General features: G+C 45.7%; 1 protein-coding gene across 5 annotated transcripts; it reads right to left on the bottom strand.

Annotated features, from left to right (window-relative positions):
• Positions 1–512: 512 nt before the first annotated feature.
• Positions 513–20,789, bottom strand: LOC6524021 (pneumococcal serine-rich repeat protein). Of its 5 annotated transcripts, none has more exons than XM_002099857.3 (8): positions 20,559–20,789; positions 13,978–14,251; positions 9,634–10,146; positions 8,624–8,773; positions 4,520–6,827; positions 2,907–4,458; positions 2,783–2,849; positions 513–2,717 (listed from the first exon to the last, which is right to left on the bottom strand). In XM_002099857.3, the coding sequence occupies exons 2-8, from the start codon at positions 14,143–14,145 to the stop codon at positions 2,643–2,645; spliced, it is 4,833 nt and encodes a 1,610-aa protein (XP_002099893.1). In that variant the 5' UTR covers positions 14,146–14,251; positions 20,559–20,789; the 3' UTR covers positions 513–2,642. The 5 variants fall into 5 exon arrangements, with proteins under 5 accessions (XP_002099893.1, XP_039232347.1, XP_039232355.1 ...); XM_039376413.1 differs by having other exon boundaries at positions 8,624–8,752; XM_039376421.1 differs by lacking the exons at positions 13,978–14,251; positions 20,559–20,789 and adding exons at positions 12,654–12,741; positions 12,859–13,015.
• Between the last annotated feature and the right edge of the window lie 2,398 nt (positions 20,790–23,187).

Genomic DNA, 23,187 nt, shown 5'->3' with positions numbered 1-23,187 from the left:
CTGATCTATTTCCGTTAAATTTTTTGCAAGTGTATGCATGGGGCTCTCACTCTCCGTCAAGAAAAAGAGAGTGCGCATGCGCAGGGAGAGCGACGCTCAGTGCAACACGTTTACACGTGTCGCTTAAACGCGAAATGACAGCCAATAAACAAATTTAACATAACGCATATTATCTTCAACGCTAAAGTGTTCTGAATACAAAATGAACTCGTGAAATAATACAGGTGTATAAACTTACCAGAAAGTTGTTTAAAATGCAGATAATAGAAAGGAGTTCGTCAGAATTTGACGTAGCCTCCCAAATGTCGTTATCTGAAATCGCACAGTGGCTTACGGCTAAGCCCTGTATGCATGTTAAATAGCCGTAATCATGATCGATTGCAAACGGTGGGCCGTTTAAGCCTCAGATTGCGATAAGAGTCCAATTCTCATGTCCAAGTCGCATGCTAGCGAACGGGAAGCGATAAACCCCTATAATATCCGAAACAAGGCACAAGATAAAACCACACATGTTGTTTAAATATGTTTTTGTCACTTTAATGAATAGTTTTCAATTAATGTTCTGTCTGCTCTTCAGCATAATCATCCTCATCGCCTATATGAAATCGTTAAATAATGAAAGTGCATACATATATATTTATTAATTTATTTTCTTTTGCTTAACCCATCTGTTTTACTTTGTTTTTCGTATGAATGCATAAATCTTGGTAACAATTCTTCATATTCCTTTGCTTATTTAAACGCTCAACTCGTCTTCTTTTTGTAATGTAAATGCATTTGTAACAACAATTTTTTCGTGGCTTGTCTAAGTAATACAAAAAAAATTCCCTTTTTGAAAACAATTGAAAAGTATTGAGAACAAGATTCGGAAACGGGAATGCAACTTATGCGTAAATGCGTTTACATTTAGATCTCTAAATATATGAATATATATTTTCCTCACATAAATGTATTGTGGAAATTATTGTACAATTTGTTAAGATCTGGTTTGAATTCGTCATTACGTCTATATATCGTATATGTTTCAAGTGCATTTTGTGCTTCACCACTTCTGCTACTAAAAAAAAAAATACAAAAAAGGTTTCCATTACTCATTATTCATTGTTGGGAATGCATGGGGCTCTGAAATTCATTCGATAAACTCGCACAGTATTTTGAATCAAGCTCCCATTAATTCTCTACCCCCTTCGCACATTTTCAATGTTGTTTATGTATTGTATAATTTACCTATAAGTTCCTCTTAAGTTGCTTTAATGTAAGTTTTTATTTGCTTGATTTTGCTTCAATTCAATGAATGTCCGTTGTCCGCTAAGTTTAATAAAGTATTTAGGAATTTTAAAGGCTAGCTAGATGGTGTTTTTGTATTCGTAGGAGAGTGTTCAAAAGGTATTCCCTTGCAGGACTCGAAGCTAGTTTATAGATGGTTTTTTTCGTATCGTGATGTTTGAGCGCATATACGTAACGGGGTCACCAAATAGTGATTTACTGAACCGGTTACCCCCAAACAAAAACAAAGGAGGAACTTTTCTTATGGCAAGTGTGTGTGTGTGTGCTGGCAGTTTGTTGGCTATATAATAATATTCATATATGTCTATATGTATAATAAACCCATTTAAAAGTTCACAAACTCTTGGCGGCATTTCTTTGGTCCGCAAAAAATGGGAAAAAATTGCCAAAACCAATTTTCATCGAATACTGTAATCTAGTTTGACTTACATATGTATGTATTTACAACACACCCAGTAAATCGGGGCTGACTAACTAGCTAACGCTTCGAACTCAACTAAAGGCTATGAATCAGGCTAACTTTTGTGTTTGACCAACTGAAAACGATTACAACTCGTTCATAGATCGTTCAATGTGTCTCATTGTGAGATTCCTAGAGATATGGGGAGAACTCGGGAGGAGTGGTGCTATAAAAGAGATATACATCCACAACACACACACATACGCACACATATGCGCACGCCTCTATGTAGAATCGGACACAGATACAGACAGCGATATTGATAGAGATTAGTGACTAATCCTAGGGACCTTGGATTCTGGATGCTGGATTATGAATTCTGGATTCTGGATCCTGGATTTGTCTGAGCTAGTTAACAAACTACACACAAATACACCGACTTACAGCTAGAGAATCCGATCGAATGTCCAAAGTGTCTTAGCCACACATGCATGACACTTTATCCGAGATCACATATAGTAAAATTACCAGCAAAAAGTTTCTAGGGAAAACGATCGTCCGTCAGGATTGCTATATAGAGTTAGAGTATGTGTTGTAATTGTTGCTATCAAAAAAATTACCCTAACCATGTACATTCATGAGCTAAATAGTACCGAGTATCGCGTATGAATATAATCGTATGTTTAAATTATATATTTCTTTTCATATTATTTGATTTCCCCTCTCTGTTTTCCATATAGAGTTAAGCTAATCGAGTCGAGAGTCATAGAATACGCATCATTGACAAGCGATCATAACATAACAACCACTCTGCTTGAGGTACATTAAGGATATGGGCCAGGAGGAGACGCTGGCCCTTAGTTTAGTGACTCGACTTACATAGAGATATATTACCGGCTAAGCTACCCTGAATATCTAGAAAGAACCGATCCGTTGCGAACCAAAACATAGCTGCTTACTTCCTTTCGGGGAACTTGCGATTGCGAGGACTGGAGCCGCCCTCCCGACGAGAAAACTCCTCGTGCTGGCTCTGAAATGGTGAGGATCATAAGTGGTCTGCTTCTGGCAGTCCGAATTGATGGGCTTTAAACTTACCCTGGGATGGGTGACTCCCTTGCCACTGTGACGCATTAGAGGCGCCTGTTCCTCGTCCCCGTAAATTCTGCAAAGATCGAAGTGGGTGAGTAACTTAAAGTTTGCAACTCTTAGGATGACTCACCTGCCCTCCGCTGAGGTGTCGGGTTCGAGTAGTGGCAACATGTCCTCGCCCTGCTGCAGCAGCTCCACGGACGCCAGAGACTCGCTGCCCGTTCCCGTTCCCGTTCCAGTGCCCGTTTCTGTACTGGTATCTCCCGCTCCGGCCGTTGCTTGCGAGGATTCGCCGCGCTCCGCCTCGTGACACTCGCACTGACAGTCCTCCGGCTTTACGTAGTTGTAGTGCAACTTATCCCCGCCTTCCGTATTCGTTTTTGACGCCTGCTGGTGATGGTGGTGGTGATGATGATGGTGGCCAGTTCCGGTGCCGGAACGATGACCACTGCCGCAGGCGGAAGAGGAACTGGTGGTGGCCGTGACGGGCACACTGCTCGTTATCGTTTCCTTGGGCAGGGTGGTGATCCTCTTGGCCGGTTTCCTCTTTTCGGGTATGTTCTCGAAGTCGATCCAATGCCCGGAGAGCTTTCGTTGGGTTGAGGCCTTCGGCTTCGGTTCCTCCAGGGTAGAAGAAGTAGCTGGTGGAGGTGTGACCACCGGGAGCAATTGTTTGGCGGAATCCTTGCGCTCCAGGTTGTTATTGGCTCGAAGACCCTCCTCGGCGAATTCAAACCAGGACTTGCCACTGGTGTTAGACACACGACGCGGTGACTTGGAGTTCTGTATACGTTCCTTGCCGATGGACTCCTTGCGTGGTAGACTGATCCTCAGCTTCTCCCCCCGCACTGGAGTTCCGACCAGTCCACCGCCTCCAATTCCAGTGCTAGCACCACCTACTCCGTCGGTCTCTTGATACCCACCAGGTGTTGCCTCCTGCGGTGTCATGATTCCCGTGCAGTACTCCTCAAGATGCGATGGATTCAGCGGCGTGGTGGATCTTGGCCTGTCCACCGGGCACGTCTTCAGCTCCATATTCGCTCGTTCTCTCATGGGGATTATAGGTACACCCTGGGCCCGCTCCTCGGGCAGCGTGGTGGGTATGTAGGGCAGCTCGTCCTCAAAGGACTCTTGAGACACCAGACCCGTGCTCTCATGCTCCTCTATGACGCACACGTTGCGCGGAAAGTTGTGGTGCCGTCGTCCTGATTCTCCACCAGCAGGCACTGCCGTAGTCACTGAAGAGCTACCGGCCATGTCCGAGTCCCTTTCACTCTCCGAGGATTCCACGGGCTCGTGCTCATCCGTTGACTGCGAGTGACGACGTTCTGGTGGCGGGGAGGATACACTGGTCAGAGAATCGTGATGGGAAGTGCTTTCGTGCGCCCTAATGAAAGTGGTTACAGGTTCCCTAGCGGCTCCAGTTGGTGGCTCCTTATGGGAAGTGCTGGGCTGATCCCTGCGGGTGGTGTTTGATGGCTCAATGGAGGAAGTGTCTGGAGGACCCGTAAAAGAAGTGGAAGCGTGAGCAGCGGTGGCGGGTGTGGTGGTCACTGAAACTCCTTTGGATGTGGGAGTAGTTGCAGAGGTCGGTGGCTGCTTGGACTGACCCACCGGTGTGGCTGGCGTTGGTGTGGGAGTGGTGGGTGTGACAGTGCCAGAACTATAGCTAGGGGTTTCACCTACAAGGGGACCAACAATGTATTAAACTTGAATCTCTAGAGATTTGGGGATACCACTTACGTCTTGATTCTGGAACGCTCTGTCGCTTTGGCTTTCTGGGTATGGTTGCCTGACTTCCTGGCATTTCACCCGATCGACTCACTTCCGCTTCCGTAAGATTCTCGTGCAGCTTGCGGCGCACATCGAAGTTCTCCAAGTAACGTGAGTGGCGCAAATCCGCCGCGGCCGTCGGAGCAGCTTCATCCTCCGAGCTGGGACGCGACTTGGATCGCTTGGCACGCATCACCACCGAGCCGGACATGACGGCGCCCTGCTCCTCCTCCGAACTGCAGACGCCTCTTGGCGGTGGCGGTGGAGGACCGGTTTCCATTCGTCGAATCACAGTTGCCTGGCGCTGCAATCCCTCGGCGGTTTCAGAGCCAGAGTGCTCCACTTGCTCGGATAGCTGACTCGACTGGCTCTCTGTCTTCGAAATACTGAACTGGGTGGAGAAGAGCTGCTCCTGACTGCCTGAACCCAACCGCGTGGCGAACAACAGACGTCTGCGCTCCTTGGCGGCTGCCTCCGAATCCGGATTGGGAGCATTCACAGTGGCCACCGTGTGCACCAATCTCGGCTCGCAGGCACTCTGTGTGCTTTCCACGGAGGGCAGTCGCTGCATGGCTGCCTGCTCCCGTTGCTGGGCAAGATTAGCCGCCCGGGCACTAACCACCGAGCCCACCGATTCGGCCGTCGTCTCCTGCGAGTCCTGCGAACTGTGTCGCTGAACCTCCAGGCTCCAGTTGGCCGGTTCCGGCTGCTGAAGGATCGTCTCCTCGCCAGGCGCCGTTGGCGGATCTTCCTGGCTGGGCATCGATTGTATGGCATCCAGATCCGGTCGTTGGGCCACCCTCCTTTGGGTCACGGGACGCAAGGCAGCCGCTGCGGCCGCCAATTGGGTGGCTGTGATTTGGGTGCCCGGCGCCACTGGTTGAGCGGAAGTGGGCGGTGCTCGGTGGGTGGGCAGCGGCGAGGGATCCATGCTGGCCTGCGCCGCATGGGTCAGCTGCTGGATGCCTTGCAGCAGAGTGCGTGCCTCGCGCTCTTCCGGCGGCGTGTGCAGCGGTATATGGATAACCCCCTCCACAGGCTCATCGTAGTAACGCAGGCGACTGCCTGGTCGCGATCCCACGGGGGTTCGGCTGCGATTTGTTGACCCCGATCCAGGTGCGGGTGGTGGTGGCGGTGGCACGGGCTCAACACTGGACTCTATGGGCGACGAGCTCTTGCTGCTCTGACTGCCCCTCTTGCCCGGCTTGAAGATGGCCAGCACGGACTTTTGCTTACTAGGCGTTACATTCTGGGAACCGCCTCCGCCTGCTCCGCCTCCTCCTCCCAATCCGCCCGATGCAGTGGCTGGTCGTTCTTTGCTTTTGCTACGCGATCGAGCCGTCTCCCTGGGCGAATCCGGTGAATCTTTGCCCAAACGAAAGAGGGAGCTGAAGGAGCTCTTGCGCGACACGGAGCCACCTGCTCCGCCACCAGCTCCAGTGGCGGGTGAAGGTGAACGACTGGTCAAGCGTCGGCCCGGCTTGGGACTCGCTGTGGGGGTCAAACGATGCTCCTCTATGGGAGCACCCTGCAGGCTCAACGAGGCCGGCTTGGAGTAGACCGGTGCCAGTTGATTGGGTGCCTCCACCACGCGCTCATTAGATGCAATGCCCTTGTCACTGTACATGTGATCCGGTCTGAGATTAATCCTTATATACTCCGTGCCGCTGGCCGTCTTGCCCACAACCATTTGACCCGGACTCTTGGTGCTCCTGCGTTGGGCGCCAATCGACTGCTTCACCTTTGGCTCCTTCTCCATGCGTTCGCCGTTGGCCAGCGAGCTGGTCTGCCTGCTCCTGCTGCGACTTGAGCTGGTGGCTGCGGCACCTGATGGTGCGGGGGGCAGCACCTTGATGCCCTCGGCCAATACCGCCTGGGTGGGATCATGTTTGCGGGCTAGCAACAGTTGCTCCAATAGTGCCGCATTTGCGGCCACAGTGCCGGCACCCGGCATTCCGTCCGCCTGACTGTGAGCGGAGCTGGCTGCCGTGGAGGCATTGCTGGCACCCCCGCTCCCGGCCAGCTCCACGGGCTTGGGGCCACAGAATGAGGTCTCCAGGAGCATGCGATGCGGGGAGGGGGAGCGCGAGACACCCGATATCGCCGAGAGGCGACTCACCGCCGATCCCTGGCTGCCCACGCTCGAGATGCGGCTGGTGCGACCCGAGATGCACAGCAGGGCAGCCACCTCCGAGCTGGCCGAGTCCTTGCGCTGGTGCTGTTGCAGGTAACTCTGGTGGTCATCGAACTTGAAGATGTGCGGCGATGAGCGCTTGGCCTGGAAAACAAACGAAAGAAAAAAGGGGCGCGAGAAAGGGGAAAATATAATATGTTAATAAGAGCAAATATATGGAAAGCGCTTCATTTCAGATTGATGAATACCTAGCATGTATATGGAGTGTATTGTGATTCATAATCTCGTGGAATTTTAAACGCTGATGTGAAGATGTCCGAGGATCTTGAAACTCAAATTAGGTATAGGGCTAACTAGAACATTACAAAATCTTATAGAGGAACTCTAAACTGGCAAGAAGTGGGAGGAAAGTAGGTGGAGGTGACCATTGAAATAGAAACATATATCAGATCGTGCAGTGCGGAAATATAAAATGAATCTACCAGATAATCAAATTTAATTGAATCACAACTATCAAAACTATTTCCCGCAGTGTACACACCAAAGCTAGAAAATGGACGTCTGGCGTCTGGTAATCATGGGATTCCATTCGACGCCACGTCAATCGCGACTCTTCAATCTGGACTCACTAACCGGGGGCTGCCAATCAACCAAGGCAAACAGAGGTGGAGCACAAAGGAATGATGGAGCCTCAGTCGAAAGTGGGAGAAAGTGCGAAATGGAAATTGGGTTTGCATTTTGGTTGCCAGTGGTGAATGCTCTGCAGTGCACCGGACTTTCACATTTTTCACCGCCACTCCACATAATGCAGTATTATTGTAGTTTGAATATTGTTGAATATAAACATGCTAATTAAAGAGTTAATTAACTTCGTTTGCTATCCTAAGAAGCCTATACTTTTCACAGGGTACTGGGTATCGAAAGTCCGTCATACGCACTTTAGCAATGGCCTTCAGATAATTACAGCATTCCTTGGGCCCAATTAACGCAGTCACCCGCCCAACTAATCAATTGTAACTTTTCGCAATTAACCAGAAGACCTCACTTCACTTCGCCACCATCTCCTTGTCCATCTCCAATTCCGCCTTCAACTCATCCAACTTATCCAGCAATTGATAAGTTGGACGGCTTTCGCCCAGCTGACAGTTACTCATTTCTCCCGGGGAAAAACTGGACCGGGGGTAAATAATTCCCATTCCCACAAACTTTTGCCCGAGTGCAGGAATAAACTTTGGCCAAACAATCGCAACTGGGGAAATTGAGGATGCAGTGGAGCAGTGGTGGCGTGGGTGGGGTATGGCTAGGGTATGGGTGGGTACTTGGGCTTTTGTTGCTGGGTGGTTACACTTGTCAGCTGTCACTCGGTGCTTACTCGTCCATCCGCCTGCCCATTTCCGTTGATGGCACCACTGCTGCTACACTTCCCAGCCACTCAAATGCAATTTTGCATTATTAATTCAACTTGCGATGCGGTTGCTCCCATCTACCATCGACCCCCTCCACCCCTTCGACCCCGTCGAACCTTGGCGACCCCTTCAATGTCAAGAGCATCCGCTTGTTTAATAGAAAATGTCGAAGCTACTTGAAGAAAGAACACACTTCAAGCGCGCAAATGTGTTTAAAAGAGTCGTTATTTCATTTCCAGAGCGGAAAAGGTGTGCATTTCAAGTAGTGGGATACCGTGAACATACGTAATCATAAATTATACCATGACTTCCATACTGGTAGGTGTTTAATCGTGTAAATACTCAGTTAAAAAGTCGACTTGGTGTTGGGTATCGTGTGTTTGTAATCGAATTCAGTTTAGTTATCTAATTGATCGCTGCTATTATCGCATTTTTATTGTTTTGTTTCTTGTGTATTTATCGTGTGCATTTCGATAGTTATCGATGCTGCAATCGCTCGCTCGCTCGCTCGCTTTCTTGCCAGCCGCCGCTCACCTGCTGCTGCTGCTGCTGGATCCGTTCCTGCTCCTCCTTTTTCTGCTCGGGATCCATGAAGTACAGCTCCTCGGTGGAGCTGCGCAGCTCCAAAGCGCCATCCTCCCGAAAGCCAACGCCAATCGTTTCCTGTAGGGTGCCGGTGCCGACCTTCAGAGCATTAGTTCAATCACATAAACCAGCCAGTACACACACACACACACATCGAGTGGGCAGAAGGCAAGTTGAGCAGTTCGTTTTTGTCAGAGCGATAGTTTGTTTGGTTTGGTTTTTTCGATTTTTTTTCGATTTTTTCGATTTGGTGGGTCAGGTAAGGTGAGGAGGTGAGGTGAGGATGTGGTTGGGGGTTAAGAAGCATGCAAGGCGTTTAAGGAAATGGAAATGGAGGCAAGAGTCGAAAACAGAAAAGAGAAAACAGAAACAGAAATCAGAAACGAAATCAACAAATCAACAGCCAATTTGTGTGCAGGTTTCGTTTTGTGGTTCGGTCGGGATTTTCGTTTTTCAAATGGTTGCGTTTTTCGTGAGTTGGTTAAAGGATATACGAGTATGTATGTATGTATGTATGTATGTATATGTATACGTATTATAGGTCAGGGGTTATAGGTATTTTTTTTTTTTTTTTGGGCGTGTGGGAAGGGGGCGTGTGTGTGCAAGGGGTAGCGAGCGCATCACAGAGTGTTACAGACAGAGAAAGAGACAGATGTACACAGATATAGACGGTGATATACATATCGATGAATGGTTAAGATATATTGATTGATTGATTGATGTTTGAATGGTAGAAGCGAATGAAGCAAACAAGAGCAAAGTACAACATAATTAGCATTAGATTATGCTTTGCCTCCTCATATCAAAACCCATATGGTATCCATATGGTATTCACTTTACAATGTTTATGACCATGGATAAGGATATGCCTATCATAGATAGTAAATTGAATACCTCTATGTAATACCCTATGCCCCATTTAGAACACTTAGAATGGGCTACGTTATCCATTGACCCACCTGCTCGAATACATTTTCCGGACTGCTTTCCCGGCTGTCCTCCTCGTGATGCGACGAACTGGAGGCGCGACTCAGTTCGATGCGGGGCGTTGAGGGCGTGGTCAGGGTGGCAGCCCCGCGATAACTTCCACCTACACTAGCACCACCCCCTGGGCCGCCCCCTGGACCGCCAGCCGTGTGGGCGGTGGGTGGTATGGGCTGACCGCCCTCGCTGCTGCTCACCAAGGTGGTGGTCACCGTTGTCGTTGCCGTTTTCAGTGGCGGCGGTCGCTGCTTCGCCTGGACAATCGTCGCCGAGCAAGTGGCCGATGAAACCGATGACGACGACGAGGAGGAGGCAGATGCTGCGGATGTTGCGGATGCGGAGGCGGCTGTACTTGCATTTGCTAATGCAGATGCGGATGCGGATGCAGATGCAGTGGCTATGCTGGGTGCTTCAATGCCGCCGGCGGTTCTATTGCGATTCGTCGTCTTCGACATCGTTGTCTGATTCCTCACACTCTGCTCCATCATCTGAAAATAATAATAAAGTTATTACCATAAACAAGTACATAATTGAAGGAGTAATAAGTTGGAGCCTCAAATGTTTCAACAAAAACTGTACCACATTCTTTGCTAGACCACAAATTATTAAAAGCTACCAAGCAATATAGTTGCAAAACTGTGAAAACTGTAATTTTAAGCTGCCCAAAAGTGAGTTTTGCAATACACATAGTTGCAACTTGTGGGACAGTTTGTTCAGCACGGCCCACAGTTTCGGTTGCAAGTTTGTGCTGTTTTTGCAACTACATAGATTGGGCAAAAGGAGCTTTGCTTAAATTGTGGTTGCAAAATTCTGCAAACTGGCACCCAAAACAGTTCATGCTACGTAAGTATCCTGACATTAATATATACGTTTTAAGAAGGATAATATTATGTGCTCTTATCACTTCGATTTTAAAGCTTTTTGAGTCAGGTAGAGTAATGCAATTTTAGAAAACGTATGTACATATATGCATTGCACTCGAAATTCAAAAACAAACACACAATCTAATTGTTTTGCCGTGGGGATGTCAAGAGAAGCCGCATTAGATGGCATAAAACCCAGGGGAATAGGGTTGCTGAATAGAAAACTGCTGGGTCACTTCGATAGGGTACTGGCACAGCCAACACCCACTATAATCTACCCTCGGATTGCATTTCGCAAATTGAAATCAACCGCTTTTGACACACTTTCCACCGAACAGTCCTACATGTGGAGCTGGCCCGCGGCGTTTCCTCTGCGGATTTTCATTCTGTTTCGCATTCATTCTGGTTCGCTCATTGTCACATGTGAATTTTAAACGAAACGATGATTTGCTTTGTCTTCATGTGGCCGCCATTGTTTGCCAGAGGTTACCCCTCATAATTAAATTTTTTTTTTGGTTTATCCTTGCACTGAAGTTTTGCTTTGGGCAAGACACAAAACAGTGACCTGCATCCTGAATTGCCAGGAGCTCGAATTCGAGAAGACAGATTGTTATCTGGCCATTTTGCCGATAACGAATCAATCAGGCCACTGATTACCACCTATCAACTTCATGGGAATCATGTTAATCAATCTACTACTTCTTTGCTGAATATCCCTTATCCACACAAATTTACAAGATCCTTTTTTGTCGCCAATGCAAAGTCCTGCAGGAAATTGGGAAATACTTTCCTAATGTAGCAGTTTCCTCCTCGTCACTTTTTTCCCCATCTCTGAATTTCCTTTAAGTAGCAACAAATCGGTGGTGCGAGTTAATAACTTTTAGCTACCGAGCGACTTTATTTGTCGCCTTTCTTGTCCGGGACTCAAAGTCGTTGGCCAACACCATTAGCAGGATTTAAGTTTTCAAGCTGCTCGAAATGGGGACGGCATGGAAATGCGGAGTCGAAAGTTTACTGGAGCAACAGACTTGCTCCATCACCGCTGCAGTTTTTCCACTGACGCTGCACTCGCATTAAAAGCGCTCAAGGTGAAATCCTTTCACACGCAAACTGTGAAAGTGAGTGCGGTGCTAAAGAGCAATGCAGATGCAAGAGGATATACATATATGCATGTATGTATGTATGTATGTATGGATATAGTATATTTGCTTTGGATATGGGTGGTATGATTGACAGATGGCGCCTGAGTGCGGGAAATGGGTGGAAATCGAGGACGGGCATCGCTTATTGTCGCTGCGGGACCTTGGGGCCACAAATTAATTTAAAGTTGACGCTGCTAGCTATGCAACAATTTCCGAAATTGAAGGCATACCGCGTGCTGTGCAGCAAGCGAAATGGGAGCACACAATGTCCCCCATGAAAGCCCCCAAAGAAACGCAGAATCATCGCTACACGCTTAAATCTGTAAGCTCTATTAGGACTTTCTAAGCCCCTGAGCAACTCGTTATGTTCACAAATCGCCAGACTGCTTTAAAGCACATATATACAGCCTAGACAAGGCTCTTAATTATCCATCATTCTGGGAGTTTCGAAAACTACCCAAAACATATATCTCCCTTCTGATTTCCATGAGATATAATTGGCGACCTTTGGGTCTTATCAAATTCTACGCATCCCGTAACCCCACATCTCCGTAGCCGTAGCCCCCTTCTACCAAAAACGTTGGCCTTTTGTTTTTGTGGTGTACAGAAAAGAAAATACCGTATATTTCTTGCTTATTTTTTAGGAGGCGCGGCAGGAAATATGGGCAAGTGCTTTGGGACACATCGTAACATCATTTTAGGCACATGAATGGGAAGGAAAAGGGAACCGGGCGAGCAGAAGGAGTACACAAAAGAGATTGAGAGGAAGAGAGAGAGAGAAAGGGGAGAAGAGTCAGCACAGCAGAGAGGCTGTCGCACAAATGTGTGATCAAATTAATTAAAATTTAAATAAAAAGCAACTTAAGGAACCGAGAGCAAGTGAGAGAGAGTAATAAAGGGGGGTCGGAAGGGGGGTGGGCGGAATTGGATAAGAGAGCGCCGCGTGCTTTGCTTTCTGTTTATTGTTCACACACACACAAAAACACTCACACACACTCACCGCGGTCCCAAAAAGTCCTCTCCACGTGTACGAGTGCGTGTGTATTAGTTGTCCTTATTAATTTTGCATCAATTTGCACTACAAAAAAAAAAGTGGAACGGTAAATGGCAGCAAGAAGTGTGATTTCTGCTCTGTTTTTTTCTTATACGATTGCTTGCTATCTTTCGTTTTTGATTTATCTCCTTTGCTGCTCACTTCAGCTAACTGCTAATGCTATCTCTGTCTGGCGTCTGGCTGGCACACACAAACACACACGCGCTCTCTCTGCCTCGCTATTCCGCTCTCTCGCAGGAGCACCGTTCACCGTTAGACCGCACGCACGCAGCGCCAGCGTCGAACTGCCCCGAAAAGTATGCTAACGGTGAATGTGAATGGGAATGCGACGAAAGCTTCGCCGTCTTCGCTTTTCCGCTGTTTCTTAGCACCACTCTCCCCCACTCCCTCTCTCACATACTCTCTCGTTTCGAAAGCTTCTCTGAAAGTGGATGGGAAGAGGGAGGGCAGAGCGGTGTAGAGAGCCTGCGGCCGGAAAGCTCTGAGGACTCAGCTGTGGCGCCTGCGAAGCTTCAAGAGTCAACTTGCCATGTGTGCAAATGTGTGGGTGCGACTGCAAAGGGGAATACAGCGGCGGGCAGATGAATAACATCTCTCTCGGTTGATTTGCTATGAATTAGCCACTGGCAAAATGGCATTATTTAAAGCACTTCACATCCAAGGCGGATGGGTGCCACAATATTTTCGAAGGCGTGTAAAACTCATGGGTCACCGATCTGCAACGCCTGTTTCTGGCTATAGCTTTCAAATTTACTATTGTTCATTCTTTTTTTTTGCAGTGTAATCGATGTTTCTGCTGTTTTGTCGTTTAAGATTCATTTTGTTTATTAGCCGCAAGCGTTTGGCCTGCCTGGCTGCCTTTTAAGTGGCCATTTGCATGATTGCGGCATACATCCCCCGACCTTTGAGCTCCCACACCCACCAATTGCCACCCCCAGTTATACACCCATATTTTTTAAAGAGCGGAAAGCTTTGCCCAAGCTTACGCCGCCCAGGAGCGACTTAGTTGATTTCGTGTTTTGGTTAATTAATTTAAGCCATGCATTATGTGCATGCGACGTGCGGGGGTGGCTTTTACGAGAGGGTCTACGAAAAACAGGAATACGCATATTATAGATCATATTTATGCTGCCAGCATTACGCACTTAAAGCACGCGTATGAGGCACACATTTATCATTATGAATGCAGCAGTAATGTTGACCATACATATAGATATTTACTGTAATGTTCTTATGGGGTGCTTTCGGTAAAGGACTCACCGCCACTTGGCCAGGATGCTGATGGTTATGGGGCTGGTGATGGTGATGCTGTTGCTCCTGCTGCTGCTGCTGCGACTGTTGTGCATTTGTCGTGGCATTGTCCTCGAATGACTTCTCGAAGGATGCAATTGGCGCTGGGCCAAGTCGTTTCTGCCGGCGCGCATCCATTCCGTAACCGTTTCCTAGTGCCTAGTGCCCAATGGCGCTCCTCGATGCTATTTATTTAGCCAGCAGCACGGCATCGGCATGGAATATCCTTAAAATGGAGCACCGGCTAAGGAAGAGAGGAAAAAAAGGACACACATTAGAAGGCCGTTGGCACGATTTCTCTCTTGGTGTGGCTTTTCATAATTGCCTTTGGCTACAATAACGCACTGAAAAAAAGCAGTTCCTATTATAATAACTCATAAATACGCCTTCTATGAATGCTACATCCTATATCGATTTATTTCATAACAAAAATCGTAACAATTTGTATCAAAGAGAAATAATTCGTTGAAAGTTATGAAATGAGTTTCAGTTTTACTTATTTGTAGATAACATCGCATTTTGGCACTCTGCACGATCAACTACAGCAAAACGGTTGCAATCACATATCACTTGGGCTTTACTGCGCGCGTTGGGCCCCATCAATCATGGGGGAATCATTTGGAGAAATAAGCCAAACTAAATACATACATATATTTGAGGCAATACATACGTGTCTGCATTGCCAGCGAATAATTTGCCACTGCGAGCGAGCGAGACGGATGCGGTGAGAGAAAGGGAGAGAAAGGGGACACTTCCGTGTCAAGAGTTCATTGAACCGCATGGCAGCCGCTAGCGAACCGGAAGTGAAATAATAACATCAACAATTGATGAATATTTAAGGACGCGGCCATTCAGGGTTGCCATGTTATACAGTAATTCTCGGAAATTCGCCATTAAATATTCAGCGCTATGATTGTTAACCTGGACTTCGTAGATTACGTAGATTGCATAGGTTGCAGTATCTAAAGATCCAACAGCTTTAATTAAGAATATTTACAGGGCTGCCCATGTGTGCACACAGTTTATGGTAAGCCATAATCTTTAAATTTACAAGGCCATAAATGTAACCCCATAAAGACCCCAATTTTCATTGAGTTGAGCAAATATGCCATTTCAATGCCATCTAGTTTAGTTTAGCAAACGAAATAGTACCACTCAGATGACGAAGGACCAAAGTAAATATCAACATAAACATAAACACATTTGTGCACACAAGTTTGCTGATGCCACCATGACTTCATCATCCGTCTGACTGAAATTGTGTTAAAACTTTAACCAAAAACCAATTTGAGTTAATGCATCATCCTTTGAGGAGTCAGATTTTTTGTGATTTCAAGTAACTGAGGCGGCTGGCAATCTGTTATTTCTGAATTTTCGAGACACACAATAGCAATTGCAACCTTTCATTTTAATACACAAAAGACAATATTTCCTTTGCTCCCTTGATTTTCTGGGTCCAAAATCAAAATAAAAAAACTCTCGAGAAATAGGACATGAAACTCGAGCATCCTTGAACCACACACACTCTCTCCCTCACACACGCACACACCCACACACACATATATATATCCTGATGCAAACATGATTATTGTAGCTGGCTGGTATAAAGTTTTTTATTCGTTTTTCGACTTGGGCATGGAAACTTTTACTCCGCAGTTTGTTCTGGTTATTGGGGCAGTGACGAAAAAAAAGTACCGGGGAAGGTCCTGCAGGGGATGCATATTGATTGGGGAGTTGAGAGTCGAAATAAATTCGGTGCATTTTTCATTGACGTGCGGATAGACACACGTACTGTATTTCGCACAATGGCAATGGGAATTGTTTGACAATCGCTCAAGCGCACAAGTTTGAAGGGCTTAAATCGAAGGAGTCGCCATAAATAATTCACTATAAAACCCTGTTTTAGTGGAAAAATTATAAATAAAATTGGTAAAAGGATTTACCCCTGGGGCATATGAAGTAACTAATTTTTGGTATTCCGCATTTAGGCGTACTGGTTAAGGCGATATTTATAGCTAGATTGTCATTGGATTGGCAAAACGATTAAAGCCATTCAGTGAAAGCGGCTCTCCGTGCAAAGTTGACGTAGTTTTTAATAAACTTGTCAGCGCCCTTTTCCGCAATCGACCACCCAAACCACTGCGATGGCCTTGAATCAACACCCACCACCCCCACACATTTGACCTTCTGGGGGCGCGGTTCTAAATTTAAAACGTTTAGCAGCAATTTTTCGTAATTTTCCCATAGATCCAGGGGCAATGCATACAAATGAGCGCACTCATCAGTGTCAAGTTGCGATGAAAAGCTAAGGCCAACTACTTGGTTGCGGCTATATGTACATATGTATGTATGTATGTGTATATGTGCATGAATAAATCGCCCGATTTTCGAAAGGATTATACTCACAAATGACATGGTAACGCAAACACGAAACTAGTTAATTGACAATTGCCTTAATTGATTGCGCAGTACACTTTTTTTATGGCATTAATCAATATCATAATTGACACGAACAGTAATGGAAATTTGTAAACGAAAATAATTGCACTCTTTGATGGAGTGTTTACCATTATTAAAACAAACACTATTTAATTGCACTCGAAAGTGCAAAATGTCAGTAATAACATGCATGTATTTTTTACCACTTTCTACACAACAAAAGGCCACAACAAAAGTGGCCCTTAGTTACAAGCCACTTAATGGAATTCTGCATTAGTGGAAACCAGCAATATTTCGTGCATGCTACGAAGTTTCGCATAATTTAGCTAAACAAAATTTAATTTGTTTCAATTAGCTGCACATATGCAAAACACTTTGTTACATTTACTGCACTTTACTTTACTTTTCACTAAAAGTCTCCTTTTAGGTTAAACCAATTCAGGATTTCCACGAACACAATATACTCTACAACATTTCTTGGCCTTATTTGAACTTTACAAATATGTCAATAAAATAAAAATTCTCGAATTTGAATCTAAATCGATTGGGATTTAAATAACAAGCTCAACGAGATATAACAATCCATATTTGATCCATTACTTCTTACGTTCTGATGAAAACACTTATAATTTTTTGTAAAAAAATTCAGAGGAACGATTTTTGGCAAAAATGCAGTATTTACGATTGGCATTTTCTGTATAACTTGGCTAAAAATGGTCAGAAATCCAAAAGAATTACGGTTTTTTACTTCTAATTACCAATACTAACCATCCAAATCACTTTTTGACCGACATTGTCAAAATAATTTTTTGCCCAAATTTTCGCATTTTTTGTAAGGGGTAACCTCATTAAAATTTGCAAAAAATGTGAACAAAATATAATTTTTTTTTGAAAACACAGTTCGATTGGGAATTAAATTACGAGCTCAAAGAGGTATAACATTCCATATTTGGAGCATTATTTTGAAAGTTGTGGGAACAAAGCGGATTATTTTTTGACGGAAATGTGAAAAAATCATGTTGCAGATTTTTTTGAAGCTGCCCTTTTAGCTCCACTCTACTTTAAGCTACTTGCTGGTCTTTAACACAGACATTCCTTCCCCAGATAGAGCATGGAAAATCGATGGAATCAGCGCCAGAAACAGGAGGTGGAGACGCGAAGGCGACAAGGATGTCAGCATAACTTTGCCAAGCAGCTTAACGAAGCCTTTCCGTAAGTCCCTTCACAACCAGCACTCTTGGCATTCCCGATTTCTCCATTTCAGCGAAACTTTGATGCTTTGGCAAAACTGCGTAAAGAAAATTGGAGTAGGAAAACAGAACTTTGTCTGGCCGAGCATTAAATAAACATTTACAAATCTTTATAGCACAAATAGCCGAAAAGACTTCGATTTCAATAATCCATGCATTGTCATTACTAGCCAAATACTTAAGCTTAATCTCTCATCCATTCACTATAAAAGTTCGTTACTCATCACTCACTCGCACTGAAAATCCTTTTACTAAAGCAAGGGTACCTGTACGTTAGCTTTGGCTTAATAAACATTTAAAAATGTTGTTCGTCGAGACTTTTTTCCAATTGTTCCGATTCCTTTGCCCAATTCCTTTGCCCTCTACGTATTGGCAACTCCGGCTGAAAATGGCTCATGGCAATAGGCAAAAATGGCAAAAGCCTGTAGACACATTGCCCCCAATGACATTGGTGGCCCAGTGGCGTAGCAAAGGGGGGGTTTAGTGAGGAGAACGGGGGACGGGAAACGGGGGTCTGGAGACGGTGGGCGACGTCGCCGTTGTCGTCGCTGGCAGAATTTCCCACTGCGAACGGCGGGAGACGCTCAGCAGGCGGGTAAAGCATTTCATTGACCTCATAAATTGTCCAAGAAGAGGCCCACACAAAAAATATAAAAAGGGGGGCCAATGGGAGCCCAAAAAACTGGCATTCAAAAGACGGCGACGGCCATTTAATGTCGGCTGCACAGGAAACAATCTAGTAACGCTTCTCATTAACCCGCTTAAATACCAAAAATATCATAAAACAGAGAGCTGCTGAATAAGCGACTCGAGGGACCAAATTAGATTTAAGTCATAATAATGCAAACTGAACAAGGGCGTTTTTTCACTGCATAAAGAAAGCAAGTTGCTCATCGTTTGAACCCAAACTGCTGGTGGTTGGATAGTGGTTAAATTCAATAAAAATATTCAATGGATGTGCATAAGTTATATGTACGTGCAAGCTGTGTGCACTGAGCCAAAAGAATGGCCAGACTTCCAATAAAAAAGTAGATGGCTGGCCGAAAATGGAATGACAACGAAGACAGCCAAGCGACCATTTTTAATGCAATTAAAAAATGGAACTTCTCCTTTTTGTTATATGTACATCCACGGGAGGGGGCAACGTTGCTGGTTGCTGGTGTAAGGACGAAAGTGTTATTAAGGTCCTTTACAATTTATAGCACACTGTGCTGTTCACCATGAGCTATACCAGCGCTTATCGCCGGTGGAAAACTGAGGCAGACAGGTGGAGGCGAGAAGCAGAAACGGCAAAATGGAAACAAAACACTGCCTTTGATCGGTGGCTTTTGATAAGCGTCAATGGCACAGACAGTGCAGAGGATGGAGGATATGGAGTGGAAGGAACTGGGGAAGGACCTCGTTGCTGCTGGCAGTGAATCAGATTTTGCTCTCTCGCTCTCTCTTATTATGCATTATACATTGTGCATTGTAACCAAGGTGAGCTGACTCATTGAAACTTGTCGCCGGGAATTTGGGGCAACTGCAAAAGGGGCCGCAGGGTGGGTGGTTGGACCGAACAGGTGACTTTTCTTTGTCTAGCCGCAAAAGTGGAGCACCCACGATGCTGACCAGGCACCATTGCACTGCGCACAATACAGCGATCAAATGGCTTATGTGCCTTGAGAGATCTTTCAAAATCGAATCCGGTTCGTAGGACCATTAAGTAAGGAAAAAAGTTAAAGGAGAAGCTATATAGTTAGCTTGAGGACAAATAAGCACAGCGTTGTTTTTCTCTCTGTGTGCCAAATGCGATTACACCTCATCCACTGAACACTTTCAGGCAGTCGCAGGAAAATGACTTCTTGAAAGGCAAAAAGCCAAAAGCAATAATGTGAACGAAACGAGAATTCGAGTGGGGCAACGAGGCAACAGAATTAGCATGCAATAACAATGGGTGCGATGTATAGGTGTGAGCTTAGTTCTGTGCGGTGTTCTTTTCGGTTTGGGGTACTATTCGGTTTGGGGTTCCATTCGGCTTGGGGTTCTATTCTCCAAAAAGGGGGCGTGAGTCGTCGGGTGGGGCATGACTAATATGGGCCTCTCGCCCATCGTTCTTCAGCGAGGTTCAAATCATTTGGGGGTAGTTCAAAGCCGTCGACCACCATTTTTCTCCGCGTTTTTATTCGTACTTCCTCCGCTTCTTACTTCTGCTGTTGCTATGTATTTGTGTGATATTGTAATAGTGTAATAGTATAATGGCCTGCTTGTAGGTGTTAAGTAATGACACACATATGTACACAGTGGGTTAAGAGGGGGTGGCATTAAGGGTTATTCGCTGAGGTCGCCAATTATCGGGGACTGCCACAACACGTATGTTGTATGTACAAATGTATGAATAGACCCAAAAACGTAATTGTAGTTGCGGCCTAATTGGAAATCATTTCGACCATATGATCAAAACGCAAGAGTTTCTATTTAATTAATAAAATTAGTTTAGTACACTGTTAGCTTAAATTTGAACATTATTCATAGAATTTCGAATCTATATAGCATCTAAATGGTAAAAGAGTTTTTGATTTACAAACAATATCCTTTCTTAGCTTTATTATAGCTCTCAACTACTGGACGATTGTTCATATGTGTTTACATAAAGCTTAACCCTAGCTGTTCACTGCATTCCAGAATTATTTTCACCAGAACTCGGCCTCCGAACTGCTGCTATGGCTATCGCCTGGTAACTGGCCTTGCAGCCATGAATTCCACCTTACATAATTGAACAAGGATATAGTTGGCAGGACACCCAGGCAGAATAGTTATGTGCATGGCACAAGCAACAGCTACAAAGCCGCTTACCCACTGCAGTCGAAATTCATTGCATACCTTTTGGCGTCTGGGGTTCTTGGAGTCTGCTATCCGGTGATGAAATTCCACAAAAGTAGCTCACTTGCCGGTTGTTGCACTCCAAAAAAAAACACACACTCACACAATAAAACACCATTTAAGGAGACATCTTTCGGTCGAATTCCGCGAATAAGTGTATTCAGCAAATATTTGCCTGGCTATTTGCTACGAACTTTGGGGGTAAATTCGATTAGAAGCGATAACCGTTCTCGGCGCCAAACGAACGCCGACTGAACTTATCAGTCACTCAACTGAACAGCGACCCGGCCAACAACTACAATTGCAAGTCCATGCGCATGTGTGTGTGTGTGTGTTGGTGGTGTTGGTGTTGGTGTTGCGACGCCAACGAGCATGCAACAACAACATGTTGGACCGCACACAGACACACAGGAAAGAACAGTGGTGAGTGGCTAAATGCAACGACAGACAGTTAGCTTTATTATTGTATTTAAATTTGAGAATAATTAAATGTGTAATAGCTGAGTTCGACTTTGGCGAGGGCTCACTGTACTTCGACACCAACACACTCGGAAGAGAGCCGAACTCGGTGGACTGGCGGACTATTGTTGACTGCACATTTCGTTTATTGCTGCTGCTTTTGTTTTCGGGCTTTTCATCTTCCGGCAAAAAGGAAGGCGAAGTGCAGGGCAAACGGAGAAAGCTGAAAGCAGAAAACAGAGAACAGAAAACAGAGCGCAGAAAACAGAGCACAGAAAACAGAGCACAGAAATGCAAAGGAACTTACTGAGCAACTGGGGGAAATCCCCGACCAACTGCAGTTCACGTATAGAGTGCAGCGTAAGCTTTTTTCGGCTTGGGCTTGGGCATATTAATGGGGTCACCAGCACCACGCCCACTCCATTCGACGCCCACACCGCCCGCCTTTTACTTTTACAGCTGCAATTGTTGTGGCAAAATGCAAAATTGATCAATTTGGGCGTCAGAACTGGCAGGGACTCTCGGTCTCCATCTTTGATGGGCTACAACCCCACTCTGATTTTCCTTCCGCCCATCATGTGCAAATATATATAATTTATTGCCCACATCTCGGGGACTTTCCAGCCAGACAAGCTATCGCCCGAACGCCCTAATTGTGTTGGAAGTCATAATGCAATTGAAGGAAGGGTTGACTGCTCATGCCCACGAGTCGGATGTAGGATGCTCTTGGTTCTCCGAGCCGGATGGTCTACTAATCTCCACTATGGAATCTCTGTGGATGGAAGTACAATGTACGAGTATTCAAGCGGAATTGCTAACGCATACAAAATATATCGCAGTATTCTGAGGCATTACTTTCTTAAACAATTAGACAATGAATCTAAGGAAATCAATTAAATTACCAGACATGAAGGGTATAAGTCCGGCACATATCGCTTCCTCACAAAAGAGTGAAAAGAGGACGCAAACCAGACAATCCACATCCATTGTGCATATGTATGTATGTGCAAGCATCCTGCCACAAAGACTTGTCACCCCTCTGCTGCCACGCCCCCTGAAAGGCAGAGTTGCCACATAATTCGATTACCATGCATGCAATCGCATGCAGTGCGCATCTGGCTTTGGCTAAAAGTGTAAGTCCCCCCACACACGCCACCACCCACCGCCCATCTCCCATTCAAATGGAAGTGACACGCACCGCACTGATGGATGAGTTGGGGCGTTAAGTGGCGTTAAATCGGGGAATACGAAGCGGAGAGGCCGACGAGAAAAATGCCTTTAACATAGAGTATTCCAATCCAAACAGCTTAAAAAGTTTCTGTACCATAGGCACCGTTCCCTATTTAATGTATACTTTATAGATTTTAATTGCATTTGTTTCGTGTAAGCCGACATTGAGACCAATATGTCACGGGAACGGACAGCAATGGACGGCCAAGTGGATGTGATGGAGAATAGGTTGTATAGTAAGTATAGTAAGCACACTTTCAACCGAGCCACACTTGAATGTGTCAACTGCACGACTCGCAGACGTGTTCAAAGTGTCGCTAGGCGATTGCCAGTTGCGAGTTGTGTGAGTCCGGATTGCGTATTGCGGATTGCGGATTGCAGACTGCAGACTGGGCATTGTGAACGTGGACGTGGACGACCCAGTGGCCAGGTTGGCCAACCCAACGATATGCGCATTATGCCTCAAGGGTCTTTTGGCCTCCACTTGCCGTGCCACAGTGTTGTGGCATGGCCACTGCTGTTGTTGCTCCACTTCTACTGCCACTTCCACTTCCTGCAGGCCAACCAACCCACACATTCGCACAGCCACTCATCCCGATCATACACAGATACGCAGACACACCCACACTCACACACACATATATACGGCACGATTTTTAGGGCAGTTTGATGCACTGCTACAAATTAGTGCACAAATGCAGCAAAGCTGTTTAGGTACAACCAAAAAGAAAACAATTTTAATAGACAATGTCATTTACTCAATTTACACTATCCTATCAAACTGAGGAATGGTAAATTCTCTCACTAGCTAAAATAACTTTTTTCAGTGCAGGCCAGCCACATTATCCCCTTCGGCGGCCGTCTTTTTTTGTAGCGAGTTAATTGCATCAGTCACAGGCATCGAAATGCACCGCCAGTGATTGGAGTTATGCTGTTGCAT

The sequence above is a fragment of the Drosophila yakuba genome, chromosome X (assembly GCF_016746365.2).
Source record: "Drosophila yakuba strain Tai18E2 chromosome X, Prin_Dyak_Tai18E2_2.1, whole genome shotgun sequence".
Classification (NCBI taxonomy): domain Eukaryota; kingdom Metazoa; phylum Arthropoda; class Insecta; order Diptera; family Drosophilidae; genus Drosophila; species Drosophila yakuba.
This window is presented reverse-complemented; position numbering and strand designations above follow the sequence as displayed.

Coding starts and splice junctions, on each gene's coding strand:
- LOC6524021 (XM_002099857.3), bottom strand. CDS start 14,145: ATGGATGCGCGCCGGCAGAAACGACTTGGCCCAGCGCCAATTGCATCC. Junction 6,828..8,623: donor TCCAGCAGCAGCAGCAGCAG/GTGAGCGGCGGC, acceptor TTTGTTTTCCAG/GCCAAGCGCTCATCGCCGCA. Junction 2,850..2,906: donor GACACCTCAGCGGAGGGCAG/GTGAGTCATCCT, acceptor CGATCTTTGCAG/AATTTACGGGGACGAGGAAC.